The 25,801-nt window shown below is 57.0% G+C and overlaps 7 protein-coding genes across 7 annotated transcripts; 5 read left to right on the top strand and 2 right to left on the bottom strand.

Moving 5' to 3' along the window:
- Window positions 1-44: 44 nt before the first annotated feature.
- INS49_006072 (uncharacterized protein) lies at window positions 45-1,250 on the top strand (the record flags this gene model as incomplete). Its single annotated transcript, XM_043166847.1, has 1 exon — window positions 45-1,250. One exon carries the CDS (start codon window positions 45-47, stop codon window positions 1,248-1,250), a length of 1,206 nt encoding a protein of 401 aa, XP_043027991.1.
- Window positions 1,251-1,303: 53 nt separating this feature from the next.
- Window positions 1,304-2,005, bottom strand: INS49_006071 (uncharacterized protein; the record flags this gene model as incomplete). The annotated part of the gene is made up of 2 exons (XM_043166846.1): window positions 1,304-1,476; window positions 1,546-2,005. The coding sequence occupies 2 exons, from the start codon at window positions 2,003-2,005 to the stop codon at window positions 1,304-1,306; spliced, it is 633 nt and encodes a 210-aa protein (XP_043027990.1).
- A 533-nt stretch (window positions 2,006-2,538) lies between these two features.
- INS49_006070 (uncharacterized protein) lies at window positions 2,539-8,985 on the top strand (the record flags this gene model as incomplete). Its single annotated transcript, XM_043166845.1, has 1 exon — window positions 2,539-8,985. The coding sequence occupies one exon, from the start codon at window positions 2,539-2,541 to the stop codon at window positions 8,983-8,985; it is 6,447 nt and encodes a 2,148-aa protein (XP_043027989.1).
- Window positions 8,986-14,402: 5,417 nt separating this feature from the next.
- On the top strand, window positions 14,403-14,789 carry INS49_006069 (uncharacterized protein; the record flags this gene model as incomplete). The annotated part of the gene is made up of 1 exon (XM_043166844.1): window positions 14,403-14,789. One exon carries the CDS (start codon window positions 14,403-14,405, stop codon window positions 14,787-14,789), a length of 387 nt encoding a protein of 128 aa, XP_043027988.1.
- A 4,643-nt stretch (window positions 14,790-19,432) lies between these two features.
- INS49_006068 (uncharacterized protein) lies at window positions 19,433-20,596 on the top strand (the record flags this gene model as incomplete). The annotated part of the gene is made up of 1 exon (XM_043166843.1): window positions 19,433-20,596. The coding sequence occupies one exon, from the start codon at window positions 19,433-19,435 to the stop codon at window positions 20,594-20,596; it is 1,164 nt and encodes a 387-aa protein (XP_043027987.1).
- A 307-nt stretch (window positions 20,597-20,903) lies between these two features.
- On the top strand, window positions 20,904-22,769 carry INS49_006067 (uncharacterized protein; the record flags this gene model as incomplete). Its single annotated transcript, XM_043166842.1, has 1 exon — window positions 20,904-22,769. One exon carries the CDS (start codon window positions 20,904-20,906, stop codon window positions 22,767-22,769), a length of 1,866 nt encoding a protein of 621 aa, XP_043027986.1.
- Window positions 22,770-23,563: 794 nt separating this feature from the next.
- INS49_006066 (uncharacterized protein) lies at window positions 23,564-25,689 on the bottom strand (the record flags this gene model as incomplete). The annotated part of the gene is made up of 2 exons (XM_043166841.1): window positions 23,564-25,356; window positions 25,548-25,689. The coding sequence occupies 2 exons, from the start codon at window positions 25,687-25,689 to the stop codon at window positions 23,564-23,566; spliced, it is 1,935 nt and encodes a 644-aa protein (XP_043027985.1).
- Between the last annotated feature and the right edge of the window lie 112 nt (window positions 25,690-25,801).

The following is a 25,801-nucleotide window of genomic DNA, read 5'->3' as shown; positions in this document are numbered from 1 at the left end:
CAAAAGAAGCAGGAGGGCTGCGTGCGCGAGCGAGCGAGGGTGCAATGAAGAAATCTCTCCTGCGCATCCCCTATACTGCTGAGTTCGCTCCGCCTCCCGTGGTCCCGGCCTCGGCGAACAACCTCCAGGGGGCCGTCGCCGCGCTGGGCGAGTTCCTCACGTCCCCTCTCCCGCGGAGACGGGGGCTTTCTGACCATACTGTCGTCCTCTCCGGCGCCGGACTGTCCGTGGCTTCCGGGTTGGCAGACTATCGGGGCACAAACGGGACATATCGTCTGAACAAGACATATCGCCCCATCTACTATCATGAGTTCCTGAGTTCACACGAGGCAAGGAAAAGGTACTGGGCCAGGTCATTTTTGGGCTGGACCACTTTGAACAAGGCAAAGCCAAATGCAGGCCACTATGCCGTCAGAGATCTGGGACGGTACGGCAATGTACGAAACGTCATAACTCAGAACGTGGATTCATTTCACCCCAAGGCCCACCCAGACATCCCAACCCTGGAGCTTCACGGCTATCTAAGGTCCCTGGTGTGCACATCATGCCGCCACGAGTTCCCGCGAGACGTCTTCCAGGACGAACTGGCCCGGCTGAACCCGGCTTGGGCTGCGTTCCTGGCGGAGGCCATTGCCTCGGGCGCGCTTGACACGGAGAACCCGGATGAGAGGAGGGCTCGCGGGATGCGCACGAACCCGGACGGAGATGTGGACCTTCCGGATGCGCCTTACACCACTTTCCGCTACCCGGCCTGCCAGCACTGCCTGGCCAACCCGCCGCCTGCGCAAGACGGGACCCGGCACAGGGTTGAGATTGACCAGGACGGTGCATGGGCATCACCCAGCACCGCGGGCATACTCAAGCCTGCGGTCATCATGTTCGGTGAGAGCATACCGGGTAGCGTGAAGGAGGCAGCCGAGCAGGCCGTAGACGGGTCCGGTAGGATGCTCGTGCTGGCCACCTCGCTTGCCACGTACTCGGCCTGGAGGCTGGCCAAGCGGGCCAAGGACCGAGGAATGCCCATTGCTATTGTAAATATGGGCGGCGTGAGGGGAGAGGAGACCTTCATCGCCGACCTGCATGCCGGACAGGTCGGGGCCGAGGGGGTGAGGGTAGACATGACCACGGAGCGATTACTCCCGGACCTTGTCAGTGCCTTGCGGCGGTTGACTCCGGAGGAACCCGTCCCCAACGATGCGACGCATCTGGAGAACAGGGGTGCCGGTGTGTTCAAAGATATGTTGTCATGATAGATCTGCCCGAATTCATAGCGAACCCCTGCCTTGCATAGCAAGAATAGATCTCAGAAGAAGTATGCCGTGCGTCCTTTTGCCGGCTCTTGTACAGGTGCAGCCTCCGCTTTAGGTCCTGCCACCGGGACAGCTTTTGCGATAGGTGATGGTGTCGCAGGTGACCTGGCCTTGTCCTGTTTCTTCTGGTTCCGCGACGCGCTATCCCTCTCGATCTCATTCAGAACTGCGCGCGTGTCAGTATGTGTCTGTCCGCATATTGTCTTTTTCTCGCCCATCCGGAGGCATCACATACCTTCCTCCCACTCAGCCTCCCTCTCCGGGTCCCCCGCCCCGAGGACCTTCTCGACGTCGACGGCCTCTCCGTTCTGGACCCTCTCGACGACCTCGCGCAGCAGGCCGATGCGCACGTCGGAGCGGCGCATGAAGGCGTCGAAGCTCTTGCGCAGCGAGATCATCTGGATCGACATGGACCCGATCAGCAGGAAGATGACGATGAAGAACGTCGCCGGGTTCCACTCCTTCGACTTGGCCTTCTTTCTCGCCGGCGCGCCCCCCTCGCCGCCCGCCGCCCTGTTCTCCGAGCGCAGCGGCTTTGGGATCAGCGACTTCCAGAAGGAAGTCTCGGCGACGCGTGGCTGCATGCTGATGAGGCGCGCGTTGTGTCGGGGTGTCTGGAGGATTGTGTGCCGTGCTGCCGTCGGCCGCGCGAGAGCGGGCGACCGTGCCATCCTTCGTATCGCGAGTCGGTCCATGGCTGTTGTGTAACGGTTCTTCGGGACTGGTGTTCAAAAGAAGCTCGCAAGATTGCTGAGCTCTTGTTGATCGGAATTTGGACTGGTGCAGAAGGTCGGAGGAGGTCGAGGGGAGTGTACGAGGACTGTTCGTGCATCCCACAAGCAATGAACGTGCTCGGGTTTGGGGAATGAATCTCTTTGTGGAAGAAATTATTGTTCAATGGCCAAGTCGAAATCGGGGATTTGCCCACATGGGAGAACTAGCTAGACCAAGAAGTTGCACCCCTGCACCCGGCAGATCGGGGCAGGGCCTCTGGTTGCTGTGCCAACAGCCCCCAGCCGTGTGGGTGAGGTTGAGCTTCGATTGACTCCAGCTTGCCTTGCTCATACATGAATTTCACGAGCCTTCGCTGCACTGTATATCTGCATTTTGCATTTGCGATTGCTTGTTGCTCTTTGCTCTCATTACCTAACACGTTTTCTCGAATTATCCTGTACAGTCTTGGTCATGATATGATTAGAAGTCACCATCAGCTTTCAAAGAGTTTTACATGGCGTCACTACAAGACCAGGCTGAGCAGGTCAAAACAGCAGCCGCATCAATAGCAACATGCACTCCTGCGACGACCGTTCTACTGAAAGAGCTACTCCTCTCCAGAGAAAACAATGACGCCTCCACGGCCTCGGCCAAGACAACCAAGACAGCTCGACCCACCACCGCGAAGCGCAATGGCGCAGCGTCGAGAACCGCCGGCCCCAAGAAGGCAGCAGTGGAGGACAAGAGGGAGCTGTCAGCAAAAGAGAAGGGATTACTGGCAACACATATCATCAACGTAACATCGAAGTCCCTTGGAAATGCTATCAAGGCTCCTGCGCCAGCCACGCCTAGGGAGCCAGCTGCTGGGGCGGAGGACCTGGTCAAGACTGCTCCTAGGAGGCGCCTTCGACGATCGTACTCGGCTCCCATGACGCCAATGCAACCGCGATCCACCAACCGAGTCTCGACGTCCCCCGAGATTGAGAGAAAGCCCCCGCCGTCCCCATCGAAGCTGAATGCCTCGACAGGCTGCTTGTCCACCGTCGAATGTGCCCGAGTCGCACTGTCAGCACTCCGGCAACTCCGGATCGCTGGGAAGATCAACCTGCCAGAGCTCCAGCTGGAGGCCAGCATGTCATCTCTGGTTGCAAAGCTCATTGGTTTGGGGCTGATGGAGCATGCTGTGAGGGAACTGCGCCTCCTCAAAAGGACACTGGACGACCTGCTTTCAGCCGACAAAAAGCCGTCCAAGGCTGCTTCTACCACCTCATCCCTCGGCCTGTTCGATCTGCTGGAATTCCGTGGAATCAAGCCGTCGGGCCAGGCGCTGAACTTAGTGATCAGCACACAGATGCAGGTTCTTAGGATCATGGCCAAGATGAAGAGAACAGTCGACATCGAGAAGGCCCGAGGATCTCTCCGACTCAATAATGAATTTTCGCCTACAAGCCTCCTACTTTTGTCAGCCGGTTCAACCAAGTCGGAAAAGGATAAAGCTGCTCGTCAGCTCGATTCCCTCTCAAATCTTCTCCTCCCGCTGGCACCAAGCATCTCGATCGCCGAGGACGATGTGGCCGTGCAGTCGAAACTCAGCATCAGTCCGCTGGCCGCCCTTGAGCTGCAGGGCATCGCCCTTCGGTCAAGATTAAGCTGGTGGAAACTAGCCGGTCACAAGGGTGACGTTATTAAGGATATTCTTGCACCCTTGTCAGGATGCATGCGTGCGTACGTCCGACGAACCGGGAAGACGTCGACTTCAAATTACAAGAGCTGCCTCGCCGTCTTCAACGAGATTCACACCCAGATGCTGGCTCAGGGTCTTGAGCCAGCACAATCGTCCAAATCACCATTGACCAACATCTACCAGGTATTAGCCAAGCTGGCCCGAGAAGGGGGTCACTACGGCGATGCAGTTACATGGGCCGAGAAGGTTGACCAAACAACTGATCCAAGTCAGGATTCAGCGGCCAAGTGTTACGCAAACTCAGCGTTTTTGCTAGCCTGCCGCCTCAAGATACCGTGGAAATATCCGTCGCAGGACCAATTGCTTCAGGGAGTACTTGAAGGACTTCAGGGGCCGCTTCGAGGCGACACCAGTGAATTAGACGATCTCCTGGACAGCCTCACCGTAGCTCTGAACTCAGTCATGCATGTCTTGTATGGGGGCTTGAGTGACGAAGAAGGCAGGAAATATCGACCTTCGACAGAACTCGCTGGGCTCTTGGAGCATCTTATCGATCAGCTGCCGCGATTCTGCATTCGATGGCTGGGAAAACGACCATCATCCCAAGACGATACCAAGGGCTTCCTTCGATATGAACAGCGACGGACTATCATGATCAAATCGGCACCCCAGGTCCTGAACGCGGCGCTGATGCTCGCAAAGATGAGCGTCGATGAGAAACGAATAGCATGGGACAAGCTCGAATCGCTCTTACACGATTGTCTCGGACTTCTCGACAGCCTGGGAGACCTCGCCTCTGTTGATCCCTCAGTGTATTACTACGCCAAGATCTCGCATGTATACTACATGCAGCACACTATTTTCATGGAAGCAAGCAAAGGATCGAAAGCCAACGCCAAGGAGAATCTCGGCTATGCACTGAGAGCAATGCGTCGCTCGATTGAATGCGTTAAATACCGTTCAAGCAAGGAGCGGGCAAGAGCTCAGATTCTTTTCAAGCTCGAACGCATCAGCGAGTTGTACAGGGAGACTGGCAGGTCGGACGATGCGTTGGCGTCTTTACAGAGCCTCAGGAATATCTTGATTGAAGATGGTGTTCTTCGGGCAGTTGCCGAAGCCTCCAAAGAACTCCCTTCGCGACAAGCCTGGTCCATCAGCAAGGATGCAGAATTACTTTCGTCATCGTTACGGTCTATAGGGCGTCTGGAACAGGGCTGGGTTGATTGGACTCTCCATTTGGACGAACCCGAACGGCTCGCTGCTCTTGAGCATCGCCTCGAATTCATTGTCTTGAGTAACGGTTCTAGCACTAAGAGTGCCGGGTCTCAAGATGCATGTATTGAAGCACTTCTACAGCTGTGCTCGGTCGACAAATATCCAGTGAGAAGGCTGAGGATCTTGACACGGCTGCTGGCCGCCAATATAGGAGACTCGAAAAATCGCGAGTCGATCCAGGCTCAATTCGAAGAGGCAGCAACGATCAGTGGCGGTGCAGTCTTGGGTGAGGACAATGCGCTAAAGGGCTGTCTTGCACACATGAAGGCTCTTTCGCAATCCATGGCTGCTCTGGCTTGTCAACCACCGAAACATGAACAGATTGAACAATCCATGTCTGTTTGGCGATCCATCCTCGCTAGCTCAGCCAGTATTGATCAACAAATCGACGACCTGCCCGGGCTGTTGGAGCACTTGCAATCTATTGCAGATTACGCCCGATTGTCTAACCGCAACAGCCTCCTGTTGGATGCCTTGCAACTTGCGTCTGATCTGAGCCACAGAGCCACCGGCTTGGACACAGCGTTGAACTTGCAAGTCTCAGCAGCACTTGCCCTGCAGCTGACAAACGTCGGCCAATCGTCAAAAGCGTACACAATTCTCGCGCAGGCCCAGCAGTCAATAAGTCCAGGAGAAACGAAGTGCCGTGAGGATATCGTCAGTTTCCTTCTCTCACACGCGGAGTACTTTGTCGAGATTGGAAGCATTGAAAAGGCAGGCGATGTCCTATCTCAGGCGAAGGAGACCGTCTCAGCGATGAACATGTCTGTCCGGTCGAGGAACCGCAAAGCGATATTGGCCCAAGCCTCTCTGGTCTATTCGGCTGTTGCTCTTGGCCGGGGCGATGCCCCGAGCGCCCTCAACTATGCCAGGAATGCTGCTCGAGTGTTGTTTCAGGAATGGGCGAGATTGGAACAAAGGGCGAAAGCTGCGCAGAGTGCGGCTCAAGAAAAGTCTGCCGATGAGTCTTCGTCCCAGTTGGATGCCTCCTTGAGTGCATTGATGGAGAAGAGTAAAGACTCGCCTTCAATCATCTCAGGGCCGGAATCCTGGAGACTGGCACATCCCGTTCTCAAGGGCCTTCTTTTCCTGTCAAACATCTATGCTCATCTGGGTATGTACCAGGAGACAGTGTACTATGCCGAACAAGCTCAAAAGGTGGCACAGGCTGCTGGTTCCGAAGCATACTTGGCCGAGTGCGACGCTTGGGTGTCTTTCATCTCAGCAAGGGCTGGCAAGTTCGATGATGCTTTGAAGGTGGTGGGCCAAGTTCGATCCAGGCTCAATGTCGGCGACTACTCCAGCAGACTCGTCAACCTTTGCTGCCGACTCGGCAACATTTACCGCGAGACTAGAGATTTCGATTCGGAAAGAGACATGATCAAAGCGGCAGAGGAGATGGTGAGTCGCATGGCAGGCGGTTCTGAGAGTGAAGCAGGAGCTGCGAAGGGCGAAGTGGTTGCGACCATCGAGATGAAGACGAAGATTCCCATCAGGTACAAACGAACAGCTACAACCACTACGTCGACACGTACAACAAAGGCGGCAGCGGCGAGGAACGCCCCCAAGAAGGCTGCAGTGAAGAAGCCGGAGCCGACTAGCTCGGCAACCATCGAGCAAGAGGACGCGTATCTGGTGTCTCTTAAGGCATCCGTCATGGTCGAAAAAGCATCGTCGATGATCCACCAGAAAGACTGGTCTGGAGCCTGGCAACTTCTACAGGAGGTCCGCCAGTCGCCCAAGGTTGCTTCACACCTATTATCCGAGCTCCTTACTACGGCAAGGTCACTACTCGGGCAGAGCATGGAGCAGATGTCTAAGGATGCTGTTTATTCCGTCATCCAAGAATCAACGCTGTCGTTCCCTTCTGTCAGCAGCATCCCGCAGTCGGATCGATTTTCGCTGATCAAGGCATCTCCGCCCAAGGCAGGAACTGTCGCCGCCTCCCATGAGGAGGGAGCATACGACCCTCAAGGGTATCTGGAGAATCTGCGGGAGGCACGCGAGATGCTCCTGGAAGCTCACGCCTTGGCTTCCGTCAACGGAGATGGCAAAGAAGTACGGAGGGCCCTGGGAATGCTACAGACTGTTGTCATTCTCCTCTCTGCGGCATCATCTTCAGCCAGAAAGTCTGGCATCCTTGGACATCCAGGATACGCCACCTGTGCGGTGGAAATGGCGCGGAACCTGACGTGGCGCAGAGAGTACAACGCGCTCCTGACGGAGAAGAACTCGGGAAGAAACGGTCTGGATTGGCCTGAGGATATACGATCTCCGGAAACAAGACGAGCGAGCCTGAGCCCAGTGGTCGATATATGCAAGTTCCAACGCGAGTACATCGACATCATCCCTCAAGAGTGGAGTGTGATTTCCATCTCACTTAGCGACAACAAGCACGATCTCTGTATCTCGAAATTGCAGGCTGGCCAAAGTCCATTCGTCATCAGGCTCCCCTTGGAGCGGGCGAGCTCCCGGGACGCTGACAGTGATGTCTTCGACTTCCAGCAAGGTCGAACGGAACTGCTTGATATTATCAAGCGGGCAAATGAGACTTGTCACACCAAGCGAGACTTTTCAGTCAAGGGCGCAAAGACAGCCTGGTGGGGCGAGCGACAAGCTCTAGACGTACGTCTGGGGGAGCTGCTCGAGAGGATCGAGCAGGTGTGGCTTGGCGGTTTCAAGGGCATCTTCTCGCAGCATAAGCGGCACCCAAAGCTACTTGCAAAGTTCCAGAAGAGCTTCACGAACATCCTTGACAAGCACCTACCGTCGCGTCGCCAAGTCCGCGGAAAGAAGTCCAAGGCACCGGCTGCAAAAGTCACTCTCGACACGAGAATACTCGAGCTGTTCGTCGGATTTGGAGACGCCACTGACGCGGAAGGCGACTTTGACGAAATGCTCAATGATCTACTATACTTCGTCGTCGATATTCTTCAATTCCATGGCGAACGCAATGCCTACGACGAGATCGATTTTGATTCCATGGTAGTCGAGACCTTGGACGCACTCCACTCGTACCACGCCGAAGCTAAAAGCCTGGAAGACGCAGAGACCAGGAGCCACACGATTCTGGTTCTGGACAAGGTTCTACACACTTTCCCATGGGAGTCACTGCCGTGCCTGCAGGGGCTGGCAGTGTCCCGGGTGCCGTCACTGGCATGTCTCCGCAGGCTAATTCTGGAGCAAAAGCCACGCACAGCAGGTTCAGACACGGACGGCTCAGAGCATCCAGCAGGGCACCACGTCTCGATCAGCTCCGGAACATACATGCTCAATACCAGCGGCGACCTCAAGACCACCCAGGCCACCTTTGAGGACCCGCTGTCGACGCTCGGAGACTCGTGGAAGCGCATCGTCAAGAAGGCGCCCACCGAGACCGAGTTCGAGGCGGCCCTCGCGTCCTCGGACATCCTGCTTTACATGGGCCATGGCGGCGGCGCGCAGTACATCCGCAACCGCACGATCCGCAGGCTCGACAAGTGTCGCGCCGCGGCGCTGCTCATGGGCTGCAGCTCGGCGAGCCTGGCTGACGTGGGCGACTTCGAGTGCTACGGCCTGGTCTGGAGCTACATGCTGGCCGGGTGCCCGGCCGTCGTGGGCACGCTGTGGGACGTGACGGATAGGGACATCGACCTGTACACGGGGAGGGTCTTTGAGGAGTGGGGACTGGTCGCGAGTGGCACGTTCCCCGGGAGGGAGAAGGGCAAGGCGACCAGTGGCGTCGCCGCTGCTGATGATGACGCCGCGGGACGTGAGACCAAGAGGCCTGGGCGGTCTGGCTCGCGCAGGAGGGCCGCAGCGGAGGCGGTGGACGGCGACGTCGGTGTCGGTGTCGCCGCGGGCGCTGGCGGTGGCACAGCTTGCGAATACGGCGACGCGTCCCTGCCGGAGGCTGTCTCCCGCGCGAGGAACTCTGGCGTCTGCAAGTTCAAGTACCTGAACGCCGCGGCGGTCTGTGTCTACGGCATACCTGTGTACGTCGACCGTCCTCGTCAGGCGTGAGTGAGCCAAGATCGCTCCTTGGGGCCCGGGGAGGCGATGACGGATGCATGATGGGCTGTGTAATTGGATCGTGTTGGATAGAGCGGCTGCCTTCCGGCTGAGGGACCCTTTGAGCACGAGTGCGGTCTTACAGGAAATGTATTGGACGACAGCAAAGGCGTTGGGTGTTTTCGTGTCACTACTTCCGTCATGGCTCTCACGAGCATGGCATCATGGATGGATAGCATAGCGTGTCTGTCTTCCCAGGCGAGCTAGGAGGAGGAAAGGCATATGTGTTGGGCGTTGGCAGCGTGCATGGACTGAATGAATGGACGTGAATTTTCCCAATACAGTTGTCATGCTAAACCAACCAATCTGCCGTTTCTCTGTGACAAGAGGATCCGAGTTACCACCGACCAAGTCCTCAAGGGGCAACAAGACGTGCAACAGCTCACTGCGATCGGTCGGTCCGTCGGATGGTCGAGCCGAGCCATGAACACAACTGAGATATGTCAAACACGACAGCCGTGGTGCTGTGATCAGCAAAGTTTCTTAACGGCGGCCGTGATATTGGCGTTCAAAGGCATCCTGAGACAAATCTACGTGGGCCCTGCGGTTCGTTTGTGCGTTCACTCGTTCGTTGGCGCCGTGTCGGCGCTCCCTGCTCCCCCGTGGCGATCTACCCTACCCGTCGTAGAGGAAACGTCGCTTGTTTCGTTTGGCCATCGTGTCGTTCGCGATCGGCCGGTGCTGCTCAGATCCTATCAGCAATCTGTATCTCCATCCGTCCGCGCCCCCAACCACCCCTATTCACCACCCGTATCTCCTCCACCTCCCCCTGCCTCGCCCAGGGGGGATGAGGCGGAGTTTCCAATCCAGGTAAGCTTTGTTTCTCTGTCGGGGAGGGATCACTGATGCTCGCATGCTCGCAACGCCCGCTCCCTCATCCTCGCCCCTGCCCGAGTCCGCGCCCGTGGCAGGGGCAGGGACGAGAACGCACAATCACGACTAGGAACGAGGAAGAGAGCACGGTGAGCCGGATCAAGTCGCCTGTTGCAAGCGAGCTTGGGCAGTGCCATGTCGATCCCCTGGAGCTGGGCCCGCGACGAACCTTGGAAGCGCGCACCATCCCCGGCGGGCCGCGCCACCACCCCAATGAGACAGACCAGGCTTTTGGGTGCGTTGTTATTGTTCTCGTTCTCCCACCCCAGTTCCCAGCGGGCGTGGGCAACAGCCTCCCGGGAGGTCGGCCGGGGTCTGCCTTGTCCGTCCGTAGAAACAAACGCTTTGTTTGTTTGGGGCGTTGCAGCTGTTGTTCCCTCGGTGAGAGATTAAAGCATGGCTCTTCTGAGTAAGAGATGACGGCCTAGGGGAGCGAATGACCCACTTGGGCATCAAAGGCGCTTGCCTGCTTCTCTCTTCTGAACTTGTTGTTACCCCGAGTTGCTATGTATGTGCCTGTGATATGAGTCCAGTCCTGGTCGGGGCAGTAGAGGGGTTTGTGGCCAAATTACCACTTTGGGAGGATAGCGCCAGTCCCATCCAGTGATCACTAGGTACTTGGCGGTCAAATTCCCTTACGGGATAATACATCCCCGTCTATATGATACCATGTTATTCGATTTCCCAGCCCGGTTCAAGATGTGAAGAAATGACAAATGATAGGTGTGGGTCGAATCGGTGAACTATTATGCTGGACATTACGGAGTACCTTGTCACGCCGGTGTTGCTCCCGGAGTTGGTGGGCTTGGACATTCAGTCCTCGTTTCCTTCACAGCCTTAGGAAAGTGCTACCGTCTATTTGGTGGGAACCCCCACCCCAAGTGAAGCCAGATGCCCATTGAACACTACTGGTAATACTTTTCGAGGTGTGGCACATGATTTGGGGGCGTAGTAAAGAATCCCATGCCGGGTCACATCGAGCGGGTCAATGGTCGACGGCGCGAAACGCAACCCGGTAGCGAGACTGCCAGACAGCCAGACAGCCAGACAACGGACGGATGGAGGGCAAGACAAGGACCATGGCAGCATCGACGAATTGAGGGGCCACAAATGTGGGGGAGCATGGCCACCAGAAGTACGACAATTCGCCATTGAAGTATTTCGTACCACTCTGGAAGGTTACAACCTCCCGTTGGCTGGCGTCGAGCAGCTGATGAACCAGTCGTATCTTTGGGAATTGCGAGGTCGATCCACACTGGAGGCGATCAAGGGGTGTTCGTCTTGGGGTCTGATCGCCCGTACCGCTCATCAAGGTGAATCTCGTGGTCCTCGAGGCTGGGGGCTTGTCAATGCAAAACCTGCAGGTCATGGTCGGGGATCGAGAAAGATTGGACGACAGAGCAGTTTGAGGCCCTGCAAGTACAGGGCTTCCTGAAAAAGAAGGTTATTTCGTGACCTCCGTGGCCGTGGCGAAGGGTCCCTTGACTCTCCCTCTCGTCTGTGCGTATTAACAACAATAGTTCTAACTTTTTAACTTAAATAAAGAGGAGAAAAAAAGTAGCTAAATTGTAGCATTACATCCCGAATTCGCTGTAACAGTGTTGGTTTAATGGAAGAAAAGTATAAACTATAAGTTGTGATTGGTTGGAAACTGTTGCATTCCTTGTGGGGGTTGTAGCGACATGACAATCTTTTTCAGGAAGCCCTGTGTGTGCTGTGTTCGGGAGCTTCACGGCGTGCCAAGACACAACGGTTTCGTTGCGCCCAGATTTCATTAGATGGCATGCGTTCCCCTACGTCTCATGGATGCAGTGGAGCCCCCCGTCCGTGCTGAATTTGTAGTGCTTAAATGTGAGCACGGCGAGGTTGGAGTTGGGACGATGGTCCAGGCCGGACAAGCAGCATCAGGGGTGTCAAAGCCTATTTGGAGCAGATCCTGCCTGTCTTTAGAAGCATGGGGCGCGAACCTAATGCTGTACTGATTTGCTGACGATGCCGCGCATCATCATCACAAGTCTTGCCACGCCGTTCGCGTGGTTTTACCGTTCTGAATCCAGGTGAGGAGGTTTCCATGTGTCTTGTCCCTGTAGTGTACGTGAGCGATGAGGCTGGGACCCCCTGAGGGCTGCGATATTGACTAGTCCTGCATATTCGGAAACACTCGTTCCCGTGCAACCGGTCACACTTGAAGATCGTCCGCATTCCCGGCGTTGGTGGATAGCCTGCTTCTCAACGGACGGCTTGCGCTACAACGTGTCACCCCTGCTTCGCAGAGAACCAGCTCACATCAAGCGTTTTATGAGGTACACGTGGAGTGACCACGGCCCCGGTCGCGGCCTAGTGATGCGCTTTCTTTTACGATGGGATTTCGCTCGCAATATCATCTGGAGGTCTCGCGTGACTGGCTCGGTTGATTCCTCCTTGTGTAGCATGAGCGGTGGCTTGCAGGTGATCGACCGTCAGGTGTTGTGTGGCGGACATGTTGTGCGCCAGAAGGATCCTACAATGTTCGAAAGCTTTCCTGCCAGTCATTCGACCTGGTCTCAGTCCTGGTCTCGGGTACTGCGTGTCTCTGCGGCTCCAGTTGTTGAATCTGATGCTGACTAGGAACATGCTGTGTGATGCTCAGCGCAAATGATGCAACGCAGCTCGCCTTCTGCTCTCGCTTGGAAAGGCTGAACATCTGCAGTTTGCACTTTGAGAGCTGCAGCTGCGGTGTGACAGAAAAACCACCTGAACTTCAGGACGAGAGACGGGCGCGCGCTCTCTCTGGCTCCCACTTGCTACATGGCTTATCGCCCGGCTCGATGACGGCGCGACCAGGCTGACGCTTCCTGGCAGAAGTCAGCACTGTGATGCGAACTGTCCCATCCGAACCTTGTACTGGGGCGGCTGACAGCAGCAAGCGTAGCATCCTGAGGCTCAGGTAAGAAGTATCAGATGAAGTCTCATCGCACAGTCACGCCGCCGGTTGGTGTGCTCTGAGCTTGGCACCACCAACAGGGATACAGCATATGGTTCTGACAAACTGACAAAGCTTTTCGGACTGCCCAACATCTGGTCGAAGTACTTGGTGTGATGTCGGCCCTGCTGTTGGGGTCCTGTCCCAGCTCTGGCCAGAGGCTCACTCACACGACCCAGGAGGGCCCAGCGAGAGGGTGAGGCAGGGGTCAGCACACCCGGTAAACAGGTTCAGAAGGAATTTTCAGAAAAATACGCCTCGCCGTTGGCCCGAGTGCAGGAGCCTCCTGTTCATCAGATCGGGGTGTTCGGGAGCGGTTCCCAAGCTTGCTGTGGCATGCTATGCTATGCTGGCCCGACCGCATGAGATGCACGTACCCGGGAGCCCAGGCTGTGTCAAACTCAAGGGGCACAGCATGAGAGTCAAGCGCAGATCGTATTGTGTCGTGCAGTGTCGTGTCGTGTCGTGTCTCGGCGTAGGTGATAATAATAAAATGTCTTTCCACTGCAGCAAGCAAGGAGCCTTGGTGACACAGACCTGAGATTGCGGGTGAGAGAGTCTTAGTGTGCAGACCCTGGCCCGGCCTGGCCTTCCCCGGCGAGAACAAGGGCCTGAACCCTGAGCCCACGAGGCTGGACCGGGAGTGGGAGCTAGCGCTGGCGACAAACGTAGGGCGGTTGGAATTGGACGGCGACCAAATGGAGGCAAGCCTTGCGAAGGCCGTAGCAGGGCACCAGGACAAGGCCAGCATCCCAGCCAGACATTTCGGAACGCCCAGCATCAAGCCCATGCCACACTGGCCACGAGTGAGCAGCACAACACACCCCGGCTAGCGGCGGCAGCTGGTTCACTCCACGCAACAACGAAAGCGACGCGACGCAACGCAACGTACTTGCAGCAGTACTACTGTAGATGAGTAGAGGGCAAGCAGGGCAAGCAGGGCAAGCAGGCGAGCGGGGCGATCTGTGAGTGTGAGTGTGAGTGTGAGTGTGTGGTTACTGAGAGCAAAAAGGGCTGAAACAAGGCTTCAGGGCTCCCAATTGGGAGCCAAGGGTGAGGACGGAGTAGTGGTGCGGATTGTTGGAACTGCGACGCTGGGAGAGCGTGGTGTTGACGGCAGGGTGCAGGGTGGAGGGGCCGCGAGGCAGGAGGCAGCAGTGCAGAAGGACAGAAGGGGTGGGACGTCATCTGTGCCAAAGCCAGTTCGGGGCGTGCAGTCACGTTCGGTGAACATTCCCATTGTGCCAATATCCAAATTCCCTTGGTCCACGGGATGGTGATGCAGTGGTGGTGGATGACGGGCGGGAGAGTGATGGAAAGACGATGGACGATCGAATGCTGACGAAGCAATTTGTCAGGGGCAGCTGGGATGGCACGCATGACAGGATTGGGGGGTTGCTTGGAGGAGTTGGCCCGGCCGAAAGCTTAAAAAGCGGGAACAGCCAGCAGCGTTGCAGCTCCTAGCTCCCAGCTCCCAGCTGCTGCAGCCTCCTGCTTCTTTTCTGTGGCTGCAGTTGCAGGCAGGTGCAGGCGCATGCAGGCAGGTGCAGGTGCAGGTGCAGGTGCGGGCGCGGGCGCGGGCGCAGGTGCCAGGGGTGTCAGAGAGGAGGAAGGAGCTGCCTGGCTCGGGTCGAGCTGGAATGGCCGAACGGCCGGATGGCTGTTGAAGAGCAAGTCGGCGCACGTCGCAGACGCCGTGCCGCTGCTGATCAACATGACTCTCAACTTTGTCTGTGCTCTTGGGGTGGCGGGCTTTGTGCCTGTTGCGTCGGTTTGTCCCTCGCAGGATCGACACGAGCCATGGCTTCTAGAACGCCCAAACGGTTCGACGCCCAAAACCCAAATGCGTCTTGATGCTGGCGCCGACATGACGAAGCTCGACCTCGGCCGCGGCCACAGCCGCGACCCTAACTTCCCATGACATGCCCGCAGACGCTCCTGCAAGATCAGGTGAAGCACTGCCGCTGCGCAGCACAGCGCGACAAGATGCAAAACAATGCAAATCACGCAAACCCTATCTGTGCTGCACACCGGCTCGAGAGGCGTCTTGTCGGTTGACGCCCGTCAGTTCCCCGATGGATGTGACGGTGAGTCGGGACGGGTCGCCCTGAGGATGGAGCTGTCGTCGGCGGTTGTGGATGAACAGATGGTCAGATCCATTCGCGAACCCTCGCTTGACCCTCTTGCGGGCACGTGCAGAGCAATCGAGTCGGGCAAGCTTTCAACGCCCCAACTACTATTACTCCGAGGTGTGAGGCACATGTGGCTCGCGCTAGCCCCCCCGCGGCACTGGTCCTCCGCCCGGCTACCGCACTCGACCTTTCGTCTGCATTGCCTGCTTGATTCATCCCTCTGTGCTTTGTAACCCACCAAGTCCTACCCTCACGTACTGACAGCCGAACCTGACGTGCTCAACAAGATTGACAGGTCGATATGGATCGCACGTCAGCGTGTGACATGTGAGGAGCTGTGAGACGGGAGCCTGGAAAGAGCCTGCCAGAGAGCAAGCACAGTTAAGCTTACTACCGTATGTAGCATCTGATAGACGTTTAGGTGCTGAGCACTCAGCACTCTATCTGCACACGTTATTGCTGTGTTGTCTCCCTTTCCCCCCTACCTGGGCACCTACCCCTCTTGCCAGTTATGTACCTGGTATCTAGTATGTAAGTGCTCCATGCTCTACCAATCGCCCTTCCCAGGGACCCTGTGACATCACACGCTGCAACCATACACGCTCACCCGCTCACCCGCTCGCCACTCGCCGCCCGCCCGCTGGTGCTGCTGCTCACCTTGGTAGCCTCGCTCGCCGTGGCCCACGTGGAACGCGAGACACTCTGGGACACGGGCGATCACCATGATCGACAATGCCTCAAGCAAGTCATTATTCGGCCCCCTCGTTGCTCTGGTCTCAGCAAACCCATTCGAATCATGCGCCTCATCTCATTTCTGCGCCCGGGAAGGGCGATGGCATGTCGTGCCAGATCCGGTCTTGACAAGCCCATCAAACAAACCTTAAAAGGCCAGCACGCACACAGACGTTGACCTGCCTAGTTCAGGCAACGGGCTGCCCGTGGGAGCCAAACCTACCACCGTTGCTGCCCACCTGGGAGTGCAGGGAAGCCGTCGCTACGGCCCATGCCTTGCCATGCATTTCGGCTTCCTGTCGAGATCTTGGTGTGATCTGGCAGATAGGCTGCTCGCTAGACCCTGCCCCCGGTCCTGGCACTGGCCCTTCGCCCCCGGCCCCCGGCCTCATGCTTCACCCGCCGCCTTTTGACAGGACAGCTAAGCCTGGAAGCTTGTCACCATGGGCCACAAACGGACCACTTTGACTTCGTGCTATCTCCGCAGGCAACCCCGGGGTCATGGCCTCCTCTCTTGCTCGGGCCCCAGACCTTGGTCACATTTGCGATGGTGGACCTCGCTCGCAACATCTCAGCAACAAGCCTCGCTCGCTGCGAAGAACCTCGTGCAGGACGTGATCGCCAGAGACATAGTCTGGACCCGCGCCCATCTGGCTCTGTTGCAGGATCGGCGGGGACTGGACTCACATGGCTCACATGCCCATGTCTACGTTGTCGAAACCTGTCGTCCCCACCAGCCCTACGGTCTGCGCAGCATTCGCCCGGCCGTCTCCCAGCAGCCGTCGGGTCATTTATTCTTTAGGTCTGAAGTGCTGACCTGGTCCCGGCATCTGGCCTGTGCCAAATATGCCCGCGCGTAACACAGTCAACAAACAGGTCATTGCGAGGGTGGTCGGTGATCAGATTGCCCCGCCAGCCCGGATCCTGGCACTGGCATCGTGGGAAACGTCCCTATCGCGAGCCCCAGCTGGTTGGGCTTTCCGGCCCGCCGACTTGCAACCCGTGCTAGCCACTGCAGACCCTGGTGGCGAAGGCATCCGGCACTGTCCCCCGGCCCCATGGTTCGCAACGGCCTGGTTTCCGATGCGCAACGGCCCCCCACCCTGGCTCATCACGACCAGAGTTCACGACGCTCATTATTACCTGGTATGACGCTCTGCGGCCCATGCTCATGCAAAGATTTTCAAGGTTCTACACCTCAGCTCGAGGCTTGAGATTCGTCCCGACGTTGAAAATAAAAGTCATCAGATATGTATGTAGGCTAAACATTTCACGTCCATTTGATGCGAGCCGAGGCAGCGACAAGAACTCTGTCTGCAGTTTCACAGGCGCATTGCTGCCGGGCGAATCGGCACAGGAGCTGGCTGCTGATCAAGAGGGATGCACACACACACACATAGAGAGGTATCGTGCTGTGCAAGGGAGGCAGATTGTTTTGAGCATACATGTAAAGTATACCTAGGCAGGATATGTTTGACTCGCCTGTGGCGGTGACCCCCCTCGCCCTACACACAACCTCTTGGTGACGCTGCTGTCTTGATTGGCGGCGTTGCTGAACCTGAGCATGCATCCAAACCCCCTTCACTGACATCAGATCCACCGACGCATTGTCATGGTCGTCGAGACACCACTACAAGACTCTCGCACTGATTGACTGCTCCATCCCTCCGTGCGTGCAGTAAGCACATGCTGGCCGTAAGGAACCATCACACGCAAGTCTCCCCTGCCACATACCCCTCGCTTCCGCGGCTAGCAGCTCGCATCCGACAACTTGGCTGGCGAGCAACTCGTGTCCTTGCTCATGTACGGACGGATATGGATAAAGGCGGCCGTTTCCTCAGCGCCCAGCCAAGTGGACGCACCGTCTGATCCTCGACCCTCACTGGTGTACTATGTACAATATCACTCGTACACCCTTGCACCTTGACCGGATATACCTCGCTTCGCTTCACCTGCCCATCACCAGCTGGAAAGGTGCTTGGATGTGTCTTTATGGTGTCCCTTGCACGCGTTCCCTACAAGTGCCTCACCAGTCTAACGACCGACACGCCGTTCGGGATATCTGGGACACTTGGACCATAAAGACGAACCCCCCACCGCTGTGATCAACCCAGCTGTTCTATCTGTTCTCTCTCTCGAGTCTCTCCTATTCCTGTACTCCCGCCAAACAAGTCTGATTCCCAACGATTTATCAGAGTCTGCCTGCCAAATCACATGGGTGATAGCCACGGTCATACATATCGACAAACAGACGTACGCACACCCACATCCAGGCCCAGCCTGCGACCAGCAATCCACTCAGACCATTCCACGGCGCAGCCATTATTACACAAGCATACAACCAGCCATACGGGCAGCCACCCACCCGTCCATCCATCCATCCATCCATCCATCCATCCTCGGACTAAAGTGGAGGTCTTTCCCAAGCCACGCCACGGGAGCGCACACGACCGTTGGACCCCATTTACCCCACAATCTCTGACCGCCGAAAACGCCCTCTTCCGTCCTCCACCACGGGAGGAGACAAGGTCTAGCTCGCGTCGACATCCCAACAAAGTCGCAGGCACACGACTCTCTGGCCCTGGGCCCCTGTCCCCTGTCCCCTGTCGCGCCGTGCAGCGCCGTGCAGCGCGTCACGCAGTGCTGCTTGTTCCACTTACAGACAGGCCAGCCAGAGTCGTACCCTGCTCTACTGCCTCTCACCCTGCCGCCACCGCTGCTACTGCACAAGAGCGGGTCCGCCTGCATACTGTGAGCCGGGCTTGGTGGAGAACCCCAGCTCGAGAGAGTTCAATAATAATCAATCATCTTGGTTCTCACCAGGAGGTATGTACACTATTCCCATACCCTGACTACTGTGTGTGAAAGGTGTATCCACACTTCTCCCTCTGCCCCCGGTGGAGGAGCACCCACCCTTTCTGCTGGAGATCCAACCAGATCCAGCCCATTTCACCCGCCCGTCTTGCTGCTGCTTCTCTTGCCCCGGGGCGCTGTTCGCTTTTCTTCAAAACCCAAGCCCAGTCCAACCCGTCCGGCCACAACCACGAGCCAGCCCACTGCATCCAGCCCGGGCCAGTCAAACAAGACGGGCTTCCGATAGCCTGAATCCCCTTGTCTATTTCCATTCTGCCCCGGACCCAGATCTCACCCCCGAGCTATTGTTGCCCGCCTCTCCGGGGGCCGCTGGAGGGCACATATAGTGAGGAGGCTGACACATAACAATCAAGCTGGGCTCCGATTTACCAAAAATCCCCTGTGACCTTTCGGCAACCCTGGCGGACAGGCATATCATGGCCTATGTGCTTTGGTGAACTGTCTGCTCCGCTCCCCCTCACCTGCAATACCGCCGTCGTCATCGTCCTCTCCAACCTCAGCAGCAGCAGCATATCACACTGCCTGACACACAACTCAGAAGACAAGGCTAATTGTCGGACCATCAGTTGGAGAGGAGTGGCCCCGTCCCGCCCTAAAACTTAAAAGAAGGCTCGCTGTTGGAGACGCCTTGATCCTGATCTTCATCGTCCCGCCCTAAGATCTGAATTCAAAATTGGACTCCGAGGAGGTTCCGACTCGAGCCTGACCCTGCCCGCCCTGCCCCTCAGCACCCTGTGCCTGTTTGCTTCTAGACCAGCACCACGAAAAGGCGCCGTCGATGATCACTTGCTACTTTTGACCCAAGCTCTCTGCATTAGCAATAGCCATGTCAGCGGCTCAATCCCACTTCAATATCAAGGCCCTCCCTGCTGATTTGCGTCCCGACCTTTTCCACAGAGGTGTTGGACCCGAACACGACTCAAACTTGCAAGCGTACTCTCTAAACCGTTCTCATTACGACAACTCGGTTCTCGCGACGTCCCACCAACAAGGCTTCACAGACTCTGCCCTCTTCACCCACGACCTCGCCTTTTCCACCTACCAGGGGCTAAGAGAACGCTCGTCCATTAGCTCTGCTGTTTCCGAGGAACATGCACCAGGCTTATATGCCAGTCGACAGCGCCAGTCCATCTCCTCAACCATGGCAGACACCCAAGTGACAGCGCCGTCAATCACAGCCCATGCTCCCTACTTCGGCAACGCTGATTCCAGCCGAGGAAGGTCCAGCGTGGACGGTTCAGATGACGGGAGCCCAGATGCCAACACACATGGACACTCATTAGAGGACCCGGTGTCGGACGAATTTGGCTTGACTTCGCTTGGACCCGGTGACGGAACTGACTTGGGCGCCAAACACAAGGACGATAAATCCGACACCGCCCCGGCATGGAGTGAGCTGAAAACCAAGGCTGGCAAAGAGCGCAAGAGATTGCCTCTAGCATGCATCGCTTGCAGGAGGAAGAAGATACGTTGCTCGGGTGAGAAGCCCGCCTGCAAACACTGCCTCCGCTCTCGGATACCATGTGTGTACAAGGTCACCGCCCGAAAGGCCGCACCACGGACAGACTACATGGCCATGCTCGACAAAAGACTCAAGAGGATGGAGGAGCGAATTATCAAGATCGTTCCTAAGAATGAGCAGGACGGCATTTCATCCACTGTTCCGCGCGCAGTGGTGAAGCCTGCCATCCCCGGCACTCTATCATCAGGCAAGGGGAACTCCAGAAAACGCGGGGCCGAGGAAGCCTTCGGGCAGGACCTTGACCATTGGGCGAAGGTACCGGTGAAATCAGGTCTCGAAAGCCCGCCAAGACCAACTTCATTGATGATGGTGCACGAATCTGAGGAAACCAAGTTGTTGCAGGAAGGTGTCCAGTCTTTGCCATCCAGGGAGATCCAAGAGCATCTTGCAGACGTGTTTTTCGAGAGTGTGTACGGGCAAGCTTACCACATACTCCACAAGCCAAGCTACATGAGGAAGCTGAGGTAGGGATGGCTTCTTATCATATTTCATGATTCGAGAACACGCTGACAGTCATGCAGGGCCGGCACCTTACCGCCTGTTCTCATCCTCTCCGTATGCGCCATGTCCGCCCGATTCTCGAATCATCCCAAACTGAACACTTCGCCGGCCTTCTTGAGAGGCGAGGAGTGGGCTGCCGCTGCTCGAGACATAGTCACAAAGATACGAGTGGCCGAACCTCACCATCCTCACGTGCCTTCTTATACTGGGGCTACATGAATTCGCCACATGCCACGGCGGGCGCAGCTGGGCTCTCGCGGGGCAAGCAATAAGGATGGCATTCGCTCTTCAATTGCACAAGGATCTCGAATTCGATCCATTGAGACCCGGAACGCGGCTCAGCTTCACGGATCGTGAAATCCGCAGGAGGACCATGTGGGCATGTTTTCTCATGGACAGGTTCAACTCATCCGGAACCGACCGGCCGACTTTTATCAAAGAGGAGACCTTGAGGATTCCGCTGCCGATAAAGGAGAAGAATTTCCAGTTTGAAGACATGCCAGGCATGACAGAAAATCTGCAGGGCGAAGTTCCGAATGGGGCCGGTTTAGACCACATGCAGAAAGCGGACGCCAAGAACAACATGGGCGTAGCCGCCTACATGATCAAGGCGGTAGCAATCTGGGGTCGTGTGATCAACTACCTCAACCAGGGCGGGAAGGACCTGGACGACAAGCAAATGTGGGACGCCGATTCCGAGTACATGAAGCTCATCAAGCAAGCCGAGGATATGGCATCTTCATTGCCCGAATCGCTGGTATACAACCCAGACAACCTCCACTTACATGATACAGAAGGCATGGCGAACCAATTCCTCTTCCTCCATATCGCCATCCAGCAAAATATCCTATTCCTGAGCCGATTCGCCGTCTCTTCACCGAACGCGAACTCTCTCCAGGACATCCCCAAATCGTTTGTCACCAAGGCCGGTGCGAAGGCCTTCTGCGCGGCGAACCGCATCTCCGAGCTCCTCAAGGATTCCGAGTCCTGCATTATTACTGCGCCTTTCGTCGGCTACTGCGCATTCCTGTCCAGCACGGTGCACATCTTCGGTATTTTCTCCGGGAATCCCACTATCGAGGCCACATCAAAGAGGAATCTGGCAATCAACATCAAGTCGCTTTCGAAGATGAAGCGCTTCTGGGGCATGTTCCATTTCATGACAGAAAACCTGCGGGATCAATACCGCAACTGTGCCGACGCAGCACGGCGTGGCACTCTTCCGGGCGACGCGTCCTCGTCCCCCATCTTCCAGTACGGAGACTGGTTCGATCGATACCCCCACGGCGTGTCGCAGTCCGATTTTGTCGACCCGGCCATGTACAAAAACAAAGAGAAGGGCGAAGACGCGGTTCTGGAGCAGAAGCCCGAGCTGCACACCGTGGAGGAGTTCTTCACGACGCTGTCCCCGCAGGCCAAGGAAGCGGGAGCACGCTCCAACTCGATGTCCTTGAAAAAGGCCAAGGCGCTCGCAGCGAAGAGGCACAGCATAAGCTCGGCTCGCAGCGACCCCCACGGGACGGGCCACCCCCTGGAGCCGCTGATGACGGACATGAACGCGGACCAATTGCAGCGGCTGCAGCAGCAGGGCCGCTATCCCGGAGCCGCCCTTGGGGGCCAGACGAGCCGCGCGGCCAGCTTCTCGTCCCTCAGCGCCGCGCCGCACTCGGCCGCGTACCACGGCACCATCTCGCCCATCAGTCCGGTCACGGTCGGCCACGGGCAGTTCGGCGGGGGCGGGCACCACGGCATGTACGGCCACGACATGCTCTCGCTGCAGCTCGCGCAGAACGGCTTGCTCCCGCACTCGATGCTGGGGCCGCCGTACGTCTCCGCGGGGCTGGACCCCAGCGCGTCGGCCGCCATGATGGACGGGCTGCCCGGCTGGGACGGCGCCGAGAACAACGGCGGGGCCAGGGAGGCGTGCCGCGGGTCCGCCGACGGGCCGCACAACAACCCGCACCACACCGTCTTCGGGCACGGCCACGGGCACGACGGCGGCTCCGCGGCCTGGTTCATGCCCTTCAACTCGGCCGACGTGGGGGACGTCGGGGGGCTGGCGTCCGCGATCGACGGGTTCGGCACAATGTTTGGCTCCGGCGCTGGGGGCCACGGGTCGGGGATGGGCGGGGGCCATTGACAATTCATGAGCCGGCGGGACATGGCTGTCTAGATGTCCAGGGCGATGATCGGTCAGGTAAAGACCACAAAGCGTGGAGGTGTTATGATTTCTTAGACGGCCTGGTTGGATGTAGTTGCCGCAGCATCCACGGCGTCGGACACTCGGTGGCCAATTTTAATGTATAAGGGCATTACGGAGTTTGGAAAAAACGAGGCAAGCAAGGGCGCTGGGAATCATTCGCTCGGTAGTATACCAGACGGTAAATGGGAAAGCAGCGGAGGGATGGGAACAGGTAGATGGGGGGCACTCACCGTGGCCCATCCCATTCATTATTCATGTGCAGCATTATTATACTGTACTTGGGGGGAAGACTGTACAGGGTAATAGACAATTGTGCGATGAACCAGCATTGTATTTCTTATGGCAGTGACGGTAGATCCATTGGCTGAAGGTGACCATACGATCAAAACTTTGGCGTTCGATGGAAATATATCTGCGGATATAATCCATCATGCGTAAGGGCGCTGGAGAGCCTGTATTCACATGAAAGGAGGGTCGAGTGCAAGCATGGTATTAGTCCAGGGTGAACAACGTGGGTCTGGGCAGGGCGCATAAATACACTATAATGTCTGAATTGGGGCAGGCACTTAGAAATCCTCGCGAATTGGGCTGACTATAGCCTTGCCCAGATGGGCTTCTAGAAGCACGGAACGCTCAAATGCTTTGCTGCCACACGAGAGAAGCAGCCGACGATCGAAGAATTACCCAAGGGTGTCGAAACCAGTATCCACGAACTACAACTGTCCGACGGCCTACGCACCGACAGAACCCTTCTTCTTGCCCTTAGATCTCTTCCTCTTCTTCTTGGACCCGCTGGCGTCAGCACCGCCGCCCTCGAAGTCCTTGGCCTTCTCGTCTACCGCGGCATCCGCCTCGTCGTCCCTGGTGCCGCCGAACCCGAATGTGGGGCCCGTGTGCTCGAACTCCCTGCCAAACACCTCCCTCCGCCACTCCCTGAGCCTGGCCTTCTTGCCGAGGTTCTTGCGGTCCTTCTTCTTCTTGTCCGGGTGCCGCCACGTCGCCAGCTTCTTGAGGCCGGCGAACTCGTTGAGCGCCGCGTCCGACGGCGCGAGGAGGATGTCGCGCGGGGTCAGGCCGAACGACTGCGGGCTGGTCTCGCGGTACCGGAAGCCCGCGGTCTCGGCGCCCGCGGCCTTCTTGTTCTTCTTGGAGAGGGCCAGCACCGTCGGGTCCTCGAGTTCCATCTGGTGCTCGACCAGGGCTTCGATCTTGGAGCGCTCTTTCCGGGCGGCCTGCTTGCTGGCCTGGCGTTCTGCCTTGTGCTCCTTGGTGGTTTTGCGTTTCTTGGACGGGCGCTCGTCGCCGTCGGACAACTGATCCTCGCCGTCATCAGCTGCTTCGGCCCCATCTTCCACGTCGACGAGGCTGATGTCTGGTTTGGCCTCCTCGTCCTCGAAGTCTGGAATGATGTCCTTGATGTCGATATCGTCGTCCCACTTGGGCTTCTTTGGCTTCTTCTTCCTCGATTTACCGAAGCCCTCTTCCTCTGATTCTGATACCACCTCCTCTGCTTCTGCGTAGTACTGCTCTCCAAAGCGCTTGCTCATCTCTTCCTCCCACTTGTTATTATCCCAAGAACCCTCAAGCAGCTTCATTAGCTCCTCCTCTCCAAGTTCCTTGCCGCTCAGACCAGCAGCCTTCTTGATCTTCTTCAGTTTTCCCTCCGCCTCCTCGATCTTGAGGCGCTTCAGTCGGGCGCGCTCCTCGTGACGTTGGCGTTTCTCCTCTTCCTTGCGCTCCTTCTCGAGTTGTCGCTGCTTCTTTCGTCCCTTGACATCGTCCCGCCGCACGGATCGTGCCTCCACGACTTTTCGTGAGTAGGACTGCAGGACCTCGTTGCTTTTCGCAGGGTCCTCGAACCGCAGGTTGTAAGCCGCCTCCCACTCGTCCGCGTCGTCGTTGCCCTCCCCTTCGTCCGACTCGAATGCTTCCCACCTCGAGCTGGTCTCAGGAATCCACGCACGCGACGCCATGTAATTTGACAAATACAACTCCGGGTCCTTGTCGGCGAGTGAAACATCGAGCTCGGCAGCTTTTACCTTCTCTTTCCTTGAGGGGTGGACCCCGTCCTCTGTAGCGGCAGTCTCGCTAGGCTTTGCCTTGATAAAGTCCTCGTCATCGTCCGAGTCGTCCGCATCCGCTGCGTTGATCTCTGCCAGAATGTCCTTTTTCAGATCCGCCTGCTCCTGCACAAACGTTTTGGGTTGATCGGCTTCTTCTTCGATGTCTGCTCCGGTGTCTCCAGCCAGGTAGCGCTCTCGGTGGTAGTCGCGAAGGTACATTGGCTTCTCCTTCTTGTCTTTGGTAGCTGCGCCATCCTCATCCAATGCGGTGATGAATTTCGTGTTTGGGTCGTATATTCTAGGGTCCTTGTTTTTGATGGCCTGCATGGTAGCGATAAGCTCAGCATCGAGCTGTTCGGTTGCCAGGAAACCATCCTCGTCTTCTGTCTCGTCGTCCGAGGAGTCTGAATCGGAGTCGTCGTCTTCGCCATTTACCGCTCGCGCCTTGGCCTTTTCCTCAACTGTTTACCGTCAGCAGCTGGCATATACGCTATGAAGCAGACATCGATTCCTTGGAATATGTAGTGGGGAGGGGTGAGCGTAAATTTGGTCGTATCAGAATATTTGCGCCAATTCTTGAAAATGGAGTTGGTTGCACTCGATATCGATCGCACCGGTGTCTACCAGGAAATTTCGCCCACGTCTCACTTACGTCTTTGTCTCTCCTCTCGCTTCTTGTTGTGCTCGAACCGTCGCGCATAGTCCTCGTTGATCTTCAGACCTTTGCCATCTGCGTCGCCCCCGATGCTCTCGCTCCCCGAGTCGGCCTCGTCGAAAAGGTCCTTCTTTGCCATGCTGGCTAATAGTTGCAGCGGTGGGCAACTTGCCTCTGTAGATTGGTTGTTGAGCCGTTCCTCTTCGACGTACAAGTCGCTGATTGCGATGTGCGGCTGTCGAGTCCCTCGT

Source organism: Diaporthe citri, assembly GCF_014595645.1.
Source record: "Diaporthe citri strain NFHF-8-4 chromosome Unknown scaffold_2, whole genome shotgun sequence".
NCBI classification, from domain to species: domain Eukaryota; kingdom Fungi; phylum Ascomycota; class Sordariomycetes; order Diaporthales; family Diaporthaceae; genus Diaporthe; species Diaporthe citri.
This window is presented reverse-complemented; position numbering and strand designations above follow the sequence as displayed.